The sequence below is a fragment of the Mus caroli genome, chromosome 6 (genome assembly GCF_900094665.2).
Source record: "Mus caroli chromosome 6, CAROLI_EIJ_v1.1, whole genome shotgun sequence".
Taxonomy (NCBI): domain Eukaryota; kingdom Metazoa; phylum Chordata; class Mammalia; order Rodentia; family Muridae; genus Mus; species Mus caroli.
The window spans coordinates 124,606,941-124,622,364 of NC_034575.1; the positions used below are offsets into that span (position 1 = coordinate 124,606,941).

General features: G+C 38.9%; 1 protein-coding gene across 1 annotated transcript in view; it reads right to left on the bottom strand.

The window, feature by feature from the left end:
• LOC110296649 (killer cell lectin-like receptor subfamily B member 1) overlaps positions 1 to 12,962 on the bottom strand; it is a 15,996-nt gene extending 3,034 nt beyond the window's left edge. Inside the window, exons 1-5 of the mRNA XM_021165365.1 lie at positions 12,871 to 12,962; positions 3,071 to 3,160; positions 1,743 to 1,817; positions 931 to 1,085; positions 453 to 568 (exon numbers count right to left, since the gene is read on the bottom strand). Coding sequence (XP_021021024.1) covers positions 453 to 568; positions 931 to 1,085; positions 1,743 to 1,817; positions 3,071 to 3,160; positions 12,871 to 12,955 — 521 coding nt within the window. The 5' untranslated portion in view covers positions 12,956 to 12,962. The remainder of the gene's footprint in view (positions 1 to 452; positions 569 to 930; positions 1,086 to 1,742; positions 1,818 to 3,070; positions 3,161 to 12,870) is intronic.
• Positions 12,963 to 15,424: the final 2,462 nt, after the last annotated feature.

The window sequence follows — 15,424 nt, forward strand, 5'->3', positions numbered from 1 at the left end:
CCTCCATGGCTTCTGCATCAGCTCCTGCTTCCTGACCTACTTGAGTTCCAGTCCTGACCTCCTTGGTGATGAACAGCAGTATGGAAGTGTAAGCCGAATAAACAGTTTCCTCCCCCCCCAAAAAAAAAGAAAAAAATATGTATATAAGTTTATGTGAAAATCTATGTATTCCAGATAGACTTTTAAAAAATTTTTATCTCTAACACTAAATTAATCGTTTCTTGTCCTTTAAAATTCCATTGTAAATAAATACACACACACACACTATTATAAAGAAGTGATGTCAAAAAAATTGAGACTACATAAAATATTCAACTAATTTTGGAATTGACTCTTCAGCCTATTTCAACCCTCTCAAGAATTCATAAGGTAAATTAAAATTACAAAATTCAATTAGAATTTAGTAAAATGAATGAGAATTGAATACTCAAATTAGCTCATTTAATACTTACAGATTAGTATTTAAAATAGAACCATTCATCCACTTCCAAACCTTGTCCACTTCTTCATATTTTAGTCCAATATAAAATTGTTGTCCTTTTCCCTTTGAGAAGTTCTGCAATAATCTCTATAATCAAAACAGAGTGGGAGACTTAATTTTGAATCTTTGTATACATGGCTTCCTTTCTTCTAATAGCCTTTTAAAGCACCATTACTCCTGTTTGAAGTCCCTCCTAACTTATCACCAGCATAATTCTCTCTTCTCTGTGAAGGTGATCTCTCTCTATTTGTACTTTTAATCAATTCATCCCATTGTTTTCAGTTATCAATTCACATGTCCAATTAGTCTCTCAGATTATGAGCAGTTTAAAATCCAGCATAGACATCCTGAGATGTTGACAAGTGCTCTTTTCTTTATATTTTTATTGTTTTTATTTTACTTAATAAGTTTGTCTTATTTATTTTGTCTTATTTGGATTAACAGCTTACCAATTCTTCTTCATCTTGAATGAGCAGCAAAGTGGCTCCCTTCAAATTACAGTCTACCAGACCGTCAGCCCAAGGTCTGGAAGTTTGAGAAGTAAATAAGCATTTATCACAGTGTGGATGCCAGTCTCTCGGGCACTCTAGTGTGGCTGATCTCCCTAGAGAAAAAAAAAAAAGACATGTTCTCTTTCTGCCCTGTTCTTGATGCACTATAACCAACTACACACAGTGTAGGTGTTGCATTGGTGCATGTTGCAACATATTTAAGGTCGTATGTCAGAGAATCATAATTAAGGACAAAGGATTCATTTTATGTTTTGCTTTTATTAATTAACTTAGGCCAAAGTAAACTGTGTAACACATTTAAGTAAAATAATGAATGCTAGTACTTTTTAAAAACATTTTTATTAGATATTTTCTTCATTTACATGTCAAATGCTATCCCAAAAGTCCCTTATACCCTCCCCCCAACCTGCTTCCCTACCCACTCACTCCCACTTCTTGGCCCTGGCGTTCCCCTGTACTGGGACATATAAAGTTTGCTAGATATTAGGATCATATGCACCAGCAGCCTGAGGCAGCATAGCCAGGTACATAATAAGCTCATAGATGTCAAGGTCACACAGCTTCAGTTGGTTCTGAGAATCAGCATTTACAAGCTATGTGACTCTTCACAAATTCTTAACATTATGCCTATCTTCTTAAACAAAACCATGGTGATATAGTGTCTTCATGGAGAGCTGTTATAAACTTTGACTGAAATAACTCACATTTTGTTACCTATTATTTTCAGGAAATTCAAGCCACACAGTTACCTGTTGGTTCAGTCCTGTTTTCTTGAGCAACCACACTGCATTTTTCTAGTAGAGGTTTTTGCACCAAGAATCCCACTAGCAAGCAAGAAATCAAACCAAGAGTATTAAATTTTGAAATGAATGGTGGCGTGTACATTATTTAGCTTTACAAGACAGAGTTTCTCTGTGTAACATCCCTGGCTCTCTTGGAACTCACGTTTAGATCAGGTTGGCCTCCAGCTCACAGATATCTGCCTGCCTCTGCTACTCAAATGCTGGGAGTAAAGATGTGTACCAGCATACCCAGCTTGTTTTAATTCTAATGTCAACAAAGCAAGTTATTTCATCTAAACATCTGAGCAAATCAGATTAAGGGACAAGTTTGGTGACAGGATATATATGAATAAGAAAAGCACAGAACACATGGATTCTCACAGCTCTGAAATGTTGAGGTCTGGCCCAGCAACATAGCTGTAGCCTGTTTGCTCCATGCCTGCCAGCCATTTCATATTGTTGCTTTAATATGTCTGCCAGTCACTGACTCAGAAAAATAGATTATCTGAAAGCAGGGTCATAATGACCATATTTCCTGTAATGTTCTGTATGTTCTTAGGTTTGTTAATCTTAAGAAATACAACAAAGCTTTATGTAGGGCCCATAAAATTAAACATCAGTATGAACTTTATGTCTAAAATGGCTTGAGTCAGAACCAACCACCAGGCAGCACTTCCTGTGCATATGAGCTCACTGTGGGCTTTGTAGGTTTTTTTTTTTTTCTTTTTAAGCTTGTTCTGAGAAATGATTGTTGTAGTAGCTCAAATAATTCTGCACTATACCCCTGATCTGATCAGTATTAGGGTGTGCATTCAATAAACCTTCCTTGTCTGACTGAGATGGTGTTAGTATGCTTTGTGGAGCAACTCTCAGACCCCAGTAGAAGTTGCATATGATCTGATTGACAAGTCAACCTATGGGTGTTGCTGAATCTCTCAAACTGTTCACAGTCACACCTGAGCTTGCCTGTTTTCAGTCACACCCACACAGGAGAAGGTTTATTAAACATATAAGAAGCCGCAGCTTTTAGTTTTCATTGTTTTTGTCATCTTTTGTTACAACTGTGACTTCTATTTTTCTACATTCTAGATGCACATATGACATACCCCATAATGCTACTCACAAGAATCAAGAAGCATGGAAGAAATGTGAAGTTTCTTCAGAGGGCACAGGATATTGACCTTTAACATTACAGACATGTAGGCCTTCCCCTAGGTTTAAGGAACCCAAATGCTATGAAAAAATTTAATGTTTATGTGAGAAAATTATGAAGCAAAAACTCTTGCCTCACTTACCTAAGACACTGAGTACCATCAGAAGAAAGATCAGCCCAGCACAGCTGAGTTTCAGAGCCACCGGATGCCAGCCTGGTCCCTGACAGGCATCTAAGAAGAGCAAATAATAATACACTTCATAAATCCACTTGAGTATATCTGAGATAAAGGTCAGAAGTGGTTCACAACTACATAAGACATCCCTTAGCTATGAGGACTATAGTAGACTGATACTGGAGATAGTGTTACAATTTGTGTACACTGTTTCACAGAGAGAGAGAGAGAGAGAGAGAGAGAGAGAGACAGAGACAGAGACAGAGACAGACAAGACAGAGACAGACACAGAAGACACAGAAAGAGACAGACAGAAAGTGAGAAGGTTTTCCATTTTTAACTAGTGGCTATAACTTTCATAATTTGATGTATGACTATAAAAGAAAATGTTCACTAAGTGGAGTACTTTGTGATAACACCTTTTATTTAAAGGGATGCCCTATGACTTCTTTTTGCCATGAGTCGGCTGTTGGTATCCCAACTTTTGCAACTTGGGTCCATTATTGAGTGAGTGAGTATTACTGGGACACAAGCACTGGTGACTAGTTGTGGTGGTTTGAATATCCTTGACCCAGGAAGTGGCACTTTAGAATGTGTTGCATTGTTGGAGTAGGTGTAACCTTGCTGCAGTAGGTGTAATCTTGTGTCACTGTGAGAGTGGGCAACGAGATCTTCCTCCTAGCTGCCAGAAACCAGTCTTCTCCTGTTTGCCTTCAGAACAAGAGGTAGAATTGTCAGTTCCTCCAGTGCCATGACATGCTTCCTGCCTTGATGATAATGGACTGAACCACTGAACCTGTAAGCCAGCCCCAATTAAATGTTGTCCTCTATAAACGTCAATCATAGGATATCTTCACAGCAATGGAAACCCTAAGTAAGACACTAGTGGTTGACATCTTAACCTACATGCCATGAGATTTCATCATTGCTGCTCAGGGCAGTGTCCATCTTAAAACACTGAGTTTCTTATTCCTAGAATTTTCTAGTTAGTAGTTTAAGACCACTGTTGAATGCATGTAGCAGAAGCTACAGACATTGAAGTAGCAAATAAATGGATACTGTGTAATAACATGACTGTTACCTGTAATTTTTAAAAATCACACTTCTGCCTTCCTGGGAGCTCTGCCAGAGCTCACAGCTAGGCTTCGAGATCAGCTGCTGCTGGTCTCACTCAGCTCCACCAATGGCCAGCTAGCTGTTTTTCCTCAGAGCTGAGATCACTCCCCCAGACACTCACAGCTTTTGCCAACAACTGCCCAAACTGCCCTCTTTTTCCTCCTGCCCACCTTAGCCCCACAGATGGAAAACACTAGGCAGTTTTATTATTTAAAACTAGCCAGATAATTCAATGGCTGGATAGAGTTTCCTGCCCTAATCTTATCAACTAGCTCCCTCAATCCTCCTTGTCCCTCCATGTCCACCCCCCAGCAGAGGCTACAAACTCTAGGTGCCCCAAGACCTACATGACTGCAGCTTCCTCCTCATTTCAAAGCCTGGTTCAAATCTCTCTTCTCTCCCTATGTTCCTTCTTTTCCTCCTGGAACCTGGAAGTCCCACCTTTTTCCCTTTGCCCAGCAATTGGCTTCTGCCCTTTTTTATTGACACATTCAAGAACCAATTACAGAAACAACACCTCCCTCTACATATGACATATACTAAGTCTATACCTGGCAGTCCCCATGGAGGAAGAGCTACAATAGGCAAGTGAGCTTCGTGGAGATGCCCCACCATTTACACTATGGTACAGCTGCAGTGGGTGTACCATGGAGAAGTATAATCCCAGGATCTTTGTCCCAGGATTGCTTCTTGCTACTTATGTGCCCTCTCATGCTTATCATTGCTAAATTCTCCATATACCTGACATAATGTGATTGGGCACAAGAAGACCCTCACTGCCTGTAGCCTGGGATGATTACTTCCTGGATGATAGTTCACTCTGTTGGCCATATTTCCTGCAGAACAATATGAAAATGAAAGTTCTTGAGATAATGCTGTTTATATGAATTACCAATTTTATGGAATTCCTGTTTTGATTCAAGTAGTTATAGGAAGTTAGTTTGATTTGAATAATTTGGGGAAGTTAAGGTAGTTAATAGAAAATTTAAAGTTAAAATCAAGAACAGCATATGTCCCTTCCAGAAAGAGTAGCAAGAGCTACACAGGTGAAAAAAAGGAGTACAGTGAGGTTTCATGGGTTTTAAGTGTGAATTGTAGTAGCAAGAAAATTAGGCTTGGGACAAGTTAATGTTCATAGAAAACATTCATCCTAGATTGGGCCTGACTTTACTGATCTTTTGATCTAGGGATAAAGTCACAGGTTTTGCTGTGCACCATAATAAGGAAGGTCATAAACAAAGAATAGGTTATTTCATTATGAATATAAGAGCAGAGAACAGATAATTAGCCAGTTTATCTAATCAAGGCTTCAAAAATAAGACATAAGACTGATGACCTGTTCCTTAGTAAATACAGATTGTCCCTAGACTTGGCTTGATTAAACTTTGTTAATCTAAGATGATAGAAGCATTGCCTTGGGGTTAAAATGAACTTGTAGAGCGAAGGATAGATGAGAAATGTACCAGGCTGTGTGTCTGTCTCACTGCTAGGGTGTCAGGATCATGGGGAGGCAGAATGCAGTCTGTAATGGGAGTTCTCAGTCCATGCACATACACACACACCCATATAAAACTGCAAAATATGGGACAATTGCTGTGGTTCCTAGTCTCCTGTGTATACAGGTGCTGCCAGCATACTGCTGGGAGTGGGGAACAAGGTTCCCAGTCCCCATTTTCCCTCAGGGCATCTACCCACCAGACAGGAGGGGAAGGTAGAGTCAAGGCTGGGGCAGAACTGGGTTTTGGTCAAGTGCCAAATGTACAGAGGTTCTGGGGGAGAGAAAGTCATCTCTGGGAGATTGAGGTGCAGCTCCTTACAACAAAGGCCTCCCCTCCACTGTGATCTGTCATCCTTAGTTCAAGCTGCTTTATTTGATGGCGAATGTAAATGCATACACCTTACTCAGAGTAAACCAAGGATGAAATACTTTCTTCCCAGAAGGGATGCCCAGGAAAGGAAGCTCGTTGGCTAAACACTCAGGGCCTATCTAGACACCTCATTAGCATGAAGAAATCCAGGTTTTTATGCAACATGACTGATTGCCGTGGTCCTCTCGTGTTCCAGAGCAGACAGGCTTTGGCAGGGATCGGACCTGACATCTATCATACTCAATTCTGAGTTTCTTGGGGTACTCAACCTTACCAGTTCTTCTGTCTGGTGGCATGCTCCACTTGCCTCACATAAAGGTAGATATAAGTTTGAGAAGAAGAAAGTGTAATCAAAAGTCCGGTTTTGATTCCCCTTTTGTGTAATGATTTAAATCTATTTTTTGAAGAATATGTTGTTGCGGTGATTGTTTTTTTAGAAATTTTGTAACTTGTGGCTATGAGGTAATTTTCTTCTTACATCAAAATTTTTTTCTTACAGGCCATAAAAGGGTTAAGGAAATAAAGTTGTTGTAGCCTGCTCTTGGCTGCCATCAACAACAGCTCTTGTTACAGACCCCCATCAGCTCCACCAGTGCTGACCTCAGTCAGCTGCTATTAGCACAAACCCCAATCATTGATACCAAGCTCAGCCCTCCTGAGTTAGCGCTATGGTGCTGAAGCTGGCCTTCAGCATATATTATCAGATAAGAGGATACTGTGGTAAAACTTTGGTGGGTCTCTGTGACCACCACAGCCAGCTATGCAATGATATTCAGAAGGCAAGAAGACAGTTCACTTCAACATGACTAATTAGCCTGTATTGGTTAAATTTGGTCATCTGACCTCAGATAGTTTCTTTTGAAAGGAAATAAAACTTGAGACCTGTGATTCATGTAATTTATGTCAAATATCCCAAAGAGTTGTTTGTAAGCTTTGAAACCTGGGGCTGAGAACATAGCAGAACAGACCAGGACATGCCCATCCTTACATGTCCGGACTGGCCCGGCACCTCCCTATCTCCCACCCCTCTGACCTAAGTTAAATGTTAACAGGCTGCTGATGTTTAAATGGACCAATCATGTGAAACGGCACCAATTCCTCCCCTATCCTCACTCCTTCTCTATAAACACCCCTAGCTTCCAAGCCTTGTGGTCGAATCCACTGTCTCCAGTGTGAGATACGCTTCAACCCAGAGCTCCGCCATTAAATTACCTCGTGTTGTTACATCAAGGTGTTGTGTTCTGTTCGTGATTCTTGGGTGCACGCAGAATCGGGAGTTGAGTGGGGGTTTCCTCACTAGGTTCTTTCACTTTTAGGCATATTTAAACACAGCAAAATTTAGAGAAAATTTCCCTGTGATTGATGGAGGATGGTTTTGTGCACTGTGTATTTAAATGCTGATTTCCATACCCAGAAATCTGGTTGCAGTCAGGACTTTGGTATTGTCAGTATTATAAAGCATCTCTTAACTCAGTATTTTGTAGAACACTGTTCTCCATCACCTGCAGATTTGTTAAATATAAAGTTGAACAGCAAATAACTGAGCAGGAGAGGAAAAGGCAGGACTTCCAGGCTCAAGGGGGTGGGGGTGCTGTCTCAGGTCGGGATCAGGGAGGCGCCATCAAGATTTGCTTGGATGAGTTAGTCTAGTCAGGGTGAGACTAAGATGTTAGGTAATATACCACATGTCTGGGACATAGGCCAGGTCAGCATATCAGGTTAGTATCTGCCCAGCTATAGTACCTGAATCTTTTAATAAACATAAAAGACCCCATGTCATAAATTCACAGCAAATGAAGGCATACAAAAGCCTTTGCTTGCTTCTACAGGTGATAATCCTGTGTTCACCATAAAGTTTAAGATTACATTGAAATTTTTGTAAAGAACGTGTCATATCATCCATGAAGATGAGTTCTATAGATTGACAAGCTCATAATAAGGGTCTGGGAGATAATTCAGTTTTGTCTCAGCCACACAGACAGTGCAATAGTTACAAAGTATAAGAGTCCAAACCCAAGCTTTCTGGATGTATAACAAGTTATGCATCCCTTCCTTTGAAGGAAGAACCCTGTGAGTTTAACATTCCTGGTTCCCCTCGTGCTTGCTTATCTGTGAGCATGAGGACCTCTGTTACTCCTATATAGCACGGCATATAGTATGTCTACCACACTGCACCACCTAAGACCATGTTTGATATCTCAGCTGTCCTTGGTAACTGTATCAACAATGGGTATTTTATTAAACAGGGAGATGGACTAATTTTTGAGATGCAGTCATCATATACCCCAACTTTGTGGATTTAACTTTTTGCTAGACAATTTTTAAAATGTGGGTTTCATATGGAAAATAATTAGTTTCATTTACAAAGGTAATAATGAGAAACACTAGCTGGCTTTTAATCTCTAAATCAATCATAATCCCCTATTACTATCATTTAGGTTAACAGTTCCATGTATTATAACCATTATATTAATGGCTTTCTAGAGTCAATAATTAGAATCAAGTACTGTACCATTCTGAGCAAAGCTTTCTTACTGCTTTTTGTTTTGCTTTGGTCTGTTTCTGAGGTTGTATTTCTGGTATCTTAGACTAGTCCCAAACTCTCTGTGATTAAGTGTGACCTTGAATTCCTGATGACCCTGTCTCCACTTCCTGAGTACTAAATTTACAACTGTTCCCTACTCTGCATGACTGGGATTCCAAGTTTTACAGATACAGATTTATTTCAGGTTTTTATTAGTTTTCTGTTGCTTCTAAATATTCTCTTATATAAATGATGTCATGCTTTGAGTTACATGTTAAAATCTGAAACCAAGCTGGGCATGGTGGCGCACGCCTTTAATCCTAGCACTTGGGAGGCAGAGGCAGGCAGATTTCTGAGTTTGAGGCCAGCTTGGTCTACAGAGTGAGTTCCAGGACAGCCAGGGCTACACAGAAAAAAACCTGTCTCGGAAAAAAAGAAAAGAAAAAAAAAAAAGAAAGAAACTCTGAAACAAATGTGCTAGCATGTCTTTTATTTTTGTTGTGTGGTCCACAATTGACTGTGACCATTTCTACTTTTATAGTTTTACTTTGTTTTGGATTTTTTGTTCTGTTTTGTTTTATTTTGCTTTCATTACTTTTGGTGGCTGAATTATATGATCCAGAATGCAGACAAATAGTAGTGGTCTCAGGACTGTAGATCAAATTTAGGATGCTGACAAAAAAACCATTAAGAAAGTTAAATCATCTAAAATATTCTTGAGGGAAAAACAACCAAAGAACGAAGAGAGAAAGATAGACTAGAAATGGTCCCAGGAAATAGAAGATAGACTTCCCCCTAGCCTTAAGAACCACTCATATCGGTGGACATAGTTCAGTGATGACTAAAACTTTTCAGGTATAAAAATATATTGAACACATACAGACATCCACCATCATATTCTCTAGACAAATACTTATAACAGCTATTTGTATGTCACACAGATAATCTTAGGTATTGTGGTTAATCTGGAGATCTCTGCACACAGAGATCTGCACATAGGTCCTGTGCAAATAGCATTTTTATAAAAGAGACTTGAGCTTATTTGGCAGTTCTATAAGCAATCTTCTAGTGAGAAATGCTATGTATTCAGAGGTGCTACAAGACTGTCATGGGAGGATATAGACAGTGTGCTGGACTTTTTAAATAGTAGCATGAATTGTAATTCCTGCTATGTAAGACATGCTATGTTAATGGACAAGGAGGCAAAAGCAGACACCAGAGAAAACTCTAAGGTCCCAAAGACACCCTGAATATGAGAACTGTGTATGTATGCCAGCCTAGAATTTCTCCTGACACAGCATAACTAACCATAGTAGATACGTCTAGTGAATTACATTTATTATTCTATACATGTCTTACTTTTGGTTTCTATTGCTGAAACAAAACACTATGGAAAAAAAAAAAAAACAAGTTGGGGAAGAAAGGGTATTGGAGGAAGTCAGGACAGAGATTAAAGCAGAGCTGGAACCTGGAGAAGGAGCTGATGCAGAGGCCATGGAGATATGCTGCTTACTGGCTTGCTTCCCATGGCTTTTTCAGCCTGTTTTCTTGTAGAACCCAGGACCACCAGCCCAGGTATTGCACTACCCATCATGGACTGGGCTCTCTCCCATTGATCACTAATTGAGAAAATGCCTTAGAGCTGCATATCATGAAGGCATTTCCTCAACTGAGCTCCTTCCTCTCTGATGATTCTAGCTTGACACACAAACCCAAACAGTATATAAGCATTATTTCACATTTCTGTCTTTTCTCACACTTCCACCTTTGAAATTCTAAGTCTTTTTGTAAAATAGTCTTATCTTCATACAGTCACTATTTTGATGCTTTTTACAAAAGTCTAGTACTCAGCACTATCATATTTCAATGTTATCAATAATATAATATAATGCAGAACAATACATTATTGGAGGGAATATGTTAAAAATTCATAGACACTAGATTTCCTCATCTGTAAAATGCCTGGACAATACCTACTTCACAAAATTTTAGGATTTGATAAAACAATTATTATTTTCAAAGCATAGTGTCTGCTCCAAACCACTGTTCAATACACAATAATTATTTCCTGTCCATCTTAAAGTGTTTTTTGTTTTTTATTTTTGTTTTACTGAAAGTAAAAGCCTATTTGGGTGATTTCAGAAATCGCTACTCCTTCACATTAAAATATAAGGAACTGAATCCACCTCCGGACCTGTTTGAGCTGTTCTGTCTGAGACTGGGCTGAGGAGAACAGCCATTGATCCTTGAAGAGGCTGTGTGAGGTTTGGTTATGGGGAAGTACCTGCTTTGAGTATTCCTTCCTGTCCATACAATGCTAAGTATTCTCCACAGTTCAACACATTTGAATGGATGCCCTCAACATTTGTACCTATGGAATGCCCTCCAAATCCTTTTTCACCTGTCACCATTCCTCCTGACTTGATTTCTGCAGCACACTGGGGATGCATGCTTCCATGCAACATCACAGGCATATTCTTCCTTTGTATTTTTGAGTCCATCTTTCTAGGTGACATCTTTCACATACTCAGCCTTGGTCCCAAGTATCATTCAGGGCTGGATTCCAGGAAAGCTTGCATTGATTACTCTACTTAACATGATGCTGTCTCTAATGGTAAAAATCTTAATTTTCATTTTAATATTTTTCTTGCTAGAATTCTACATCATGTTGTCTCTGATATAGGTGTTTAATGATTACAAACCTATACATTCATAAAACCCTAGATGGAAAAAATGTTCACATTTGTTTGCAGCTGGATCTCATCATCTAAAGAAATTCTGACACATAGTAGGTGGTTGTATCTGAATTATGATTGAATAAATGAATGAACTTTTTACACATTTTATCCATCAAAGCAGATCATTGCCCGGGTTCCTCTTTCTGATCTTTTTTGTTTATTTGCTTGTTTGTTTGTTTGTTTGTTTGCTTGCTTGCTGAGAGATCTAATCTCTATGCTGTGAATTTCCAACAGTTTGAGCCATCTAGTTAATGGGTTGGTTCAGTTGGTTCAGGTTGCTTCAGTTCTTTCACTATTGTGTCACATACCTCACTGGCTTTATTCTATTAATTTTGTCCTTGAAGTTTACATTTAAGCTGATATCTGTAGAAAAATAATCACAATAAGAGTAGACAAATTTTCTAGTCTCTCGACTTGGGATCATGGACAGTAGTGTTGAGGAATTCTCATTGTCTTTCTCAACCTTCATTTTCTTTCATTTCAATGAGCCCTTCCCCTACTTTTGCTAGGCAGGAACACAAGGAGAAGGAAACATGTTTCGTTCTATCACACTGGCTCACTCTGATCATCCTAGCACTGTAAAAGCCTCCACTGTCTCCTGACCCTGGTGTGAAGATGATGATGATGAAGCTGATTTAATAACTCTAAGATGTTTTCCTGATTTTAACTTTTATAATGCAAGAGTTCATAACCAAACATACTTCAATATTGATAATCATATGGTTCTCACAATATAGGAATAATATCAAATTGAAAATGGGGCAGTTATTGATCTTAGTAAGTCCAGTTAGGTCACAGAATGCAGTGCTATCTCGTGACAATTTGATACATTTTATACCTCAGTTTCTGGTCCCTTTTCATAATCCTCATGGTATGTTATCTTTTTGAGTATTACCTCAGTCTTACACATTATCACTCAGATTATTAAATACTCTGGTAGAGGAGAGGGCTGATTTTCCCCAACGCTAAATACTAGGGATGCAACTGCAGTAGAGCTGACTAAGAGTCTATGTTCTGTGCCAGGATCTTGGAAAGGCAAGCTACTGCAAGTCTGAACTATCATTAAAAAACATTTTTATGATTATATATGTAAAATATTATGTCTTCAGGGTCTTCCTGAGACTGAAAAGGAGAAGGCCCGTTCATCTTTCATGAACTCTATGAATTAAATAACATTTAAGTTTTTCTCTTTGTAGTTGTGGTTATCTGTTGAGTTTGTGTGTGATTAAATGTGAGTGAGTGTGTGTGTGTGTGTGTGTGTGTGTGTGTGTGTGTGTGTGTGCAGATGTGTTCATGCTACACTAGGTGTAGAAATCAGAGAACACTTTTCAAGAAGTGATTCTCTTCCCACCAAAGGTATTGGGAATTGAGGTCTGGTTGTCAGGTTTGTGCAGCAAGTATTTTACCTGAGGAATCATCCATCTCACCATCCCAAAGCAATCATTTGAAACTATAATATGACAGGAAATGCCTAACTCTCAAAGATATTCAAATGCCAAAAGAAGAAATAAAGCCACTTACCTTGGGGGAGAGATGGAGCTGATGTACACCTGAGCCCTCTGGTCTTGGCTAAATTTAATTCAGCATAGAGCACTGGTGCATCCATTAGAGATGGGAGATGTAACACTGACCTTTGAGTGAGAACAAACTCAGCATTCTGTGATGTGAAATGAACAAAGGGATATCCGCTGTCGACATTATGCTCTCTGTAGCCACACCTACCCACATTTGCAACTGGTGCTGTCTCCAAAGTTATTAAATGTGGGTCTATTATGCTCACATTTTATATGTTCTTATCGTTAAAACTGAAGGTGTAACACATGGTATGATTTTTGAAAAAATTCTGAAAAAGGCTTTTTTGTTCACAGATCTTCAACCATCTGTTCTCAGTCATTACCTCAAGGCAAATGCCAGCATAAATTGGATGAACTGCTCAATCTCGAATTCAGATGTAAGAGATACGCTCTCCACCAAAGTCTCTGAAATTATAATGCAATATATTTTGTGACTTTTTAAGAAAATAAAAATGGCCGGGCGTGGTGGCACACGCCTTTAATCCCAGCACTCAGGAGGCAGAGGCAGGTGGATTTCTGAGTTCGAGGCCAGCCTGGTCTACAGAGTGAGTTCCAGGACAGCCAGGGCTATACAGAGAAACCCTGTCTCAAAAAACCAAAAAAAAATAAAAATAAAAAAATAAATAAAAATGAATGCATCCGTGTTTATAGTTATATTGGACACTAGTTGAAGCTCAAAAATCCTCCTGAAATATTTATGTCCTGAAGGAAGGTGTGGAATGTGGGAATGAGGACCAGAATATGGCTGACACAATAGGAAAAGCACCGAGGAGGGAACTACATGTACCTCTCATCATTGTTCTGAAGGTTCACTTGGATATAACATCATTCACCTGAGTGAAAGGACTTCATCTGTCAGAGCTCAGGGAGTGGAGGACTTGGGTCTATGGGATGTGCTAACTCCTCCAAGGGCTTTGAGTCCTAGACCCTTAGAGCAAAGACTACTAACGTCATGTCACACATTCACATATTATAAGTGAAGAAGAATAGCAAGGATTTCCTTAAAGTCACCTTCTGTGGTCAGAGTGGAACTGTACCAATCGCTCACAATGACATGGCAGTGAAGTAGTCTGTTGGCTATGAGTTTCAGAAGACAGGAGATATATACATACAACATAGGGCTCACACTAATTCTTCAACACCAGGATGATTGTGAAGTGGGGCAAAACCAGTGTGAGGGTCTCACAGCTCACTTATGACTCAATGAAATGCCCTCAGCTGTCTGCGTTAGATGACAGTCATTTCACTCAATGCCAGGAATAGGGCTCTGCCTCATGCTTCATCTAAACCTAAGATTTCAAAAAGTGTGGAGGACTTTCCTGACTTGTCCATCTTAAGTGATTCTGCATACATTTCTAGAAAAATGATTAGACCTATTATATAGAAGTTTCAGTGTATATTTTATAAAGGCCTCAATTTTATTATATATAAGACTCACCTGGAAATGTGTTAACAGTGCATGGTTCTGCCACATAAACACTTTCCTTTGTCAAGATAGTATAGCCTTACATGTAGAAATGTGTGAATAATCATGCCAAGTAATAAATTTGTTCATGGAACACACTTAAATAAATAATCCACCTGTAAATGAAATCTCTTGGCATGAATTAGTAATTCAAATAGAAAAAAGAAGTCTGATGTTCTAAGAAGAAGATTCAAATACTGCTTTGATCTGGGTAGAAGATCTGGAGCTTTAGCTGTAAGTTCTAAGGCCATCAGTGGTGACTAGGAATTCAAGTAGTTCTTCTAAGATTAACATATTGAGGTAAGATGGTTCCTAGTAAAGGTTACAAGGGCCTCTATGTTGCAAAGTGTGAACTAACTGAGGGGAAAAAGAGTGTCATTTGTCCACAGAAGCATGAAACAAACCGACACTTGCTGGTTGCAAAATATCAACAACACCAACTACTGCACAATTATATAGCCATCCTCCTACACATACAAAAACACATTTGCTACTGAAAATGAACTACTGAAGAATCTATCAGCGCTAATGAAATTTTTAGCACAAAATATATCAGAATTCAGAATTACCTTGATTTTGTCACAGTAAAATATATGGAGAGAGAGAAGACAAACACATAATGTGTGGGAGAGATTACAATGTGATGTTCTATACAAACAATGCGACATTAAATCCAAATAAGTCAAATGGTGAAAGATTATAAGAAATTCTGGGTCTTAGAGAGTGGAAGAAGAGAAAGTAATGTTGAGTGTCTCATGGAGAAATAAAGACAGGTTTTTAAATAGAAGCCAATTTTTGTATCAAATCTTTCCAGGTTTTATATATATATATAGAAAAATAAAGTTGGAATATATAGAGAAACAGAGTAAAATGAAAGTAATGTAATCATGAACGATAAAAAAGTGATAAAGGCAATAATTTTTTGAAAGAAGATGAAAATATGAGCCAGAAAGTGGCAGCCATGGGTTAAGATCATTGCTTCAGGCTCCAAATGCAAAGCAATGGATGCCATGAGCAGAACAGCTCACCAGGAAGC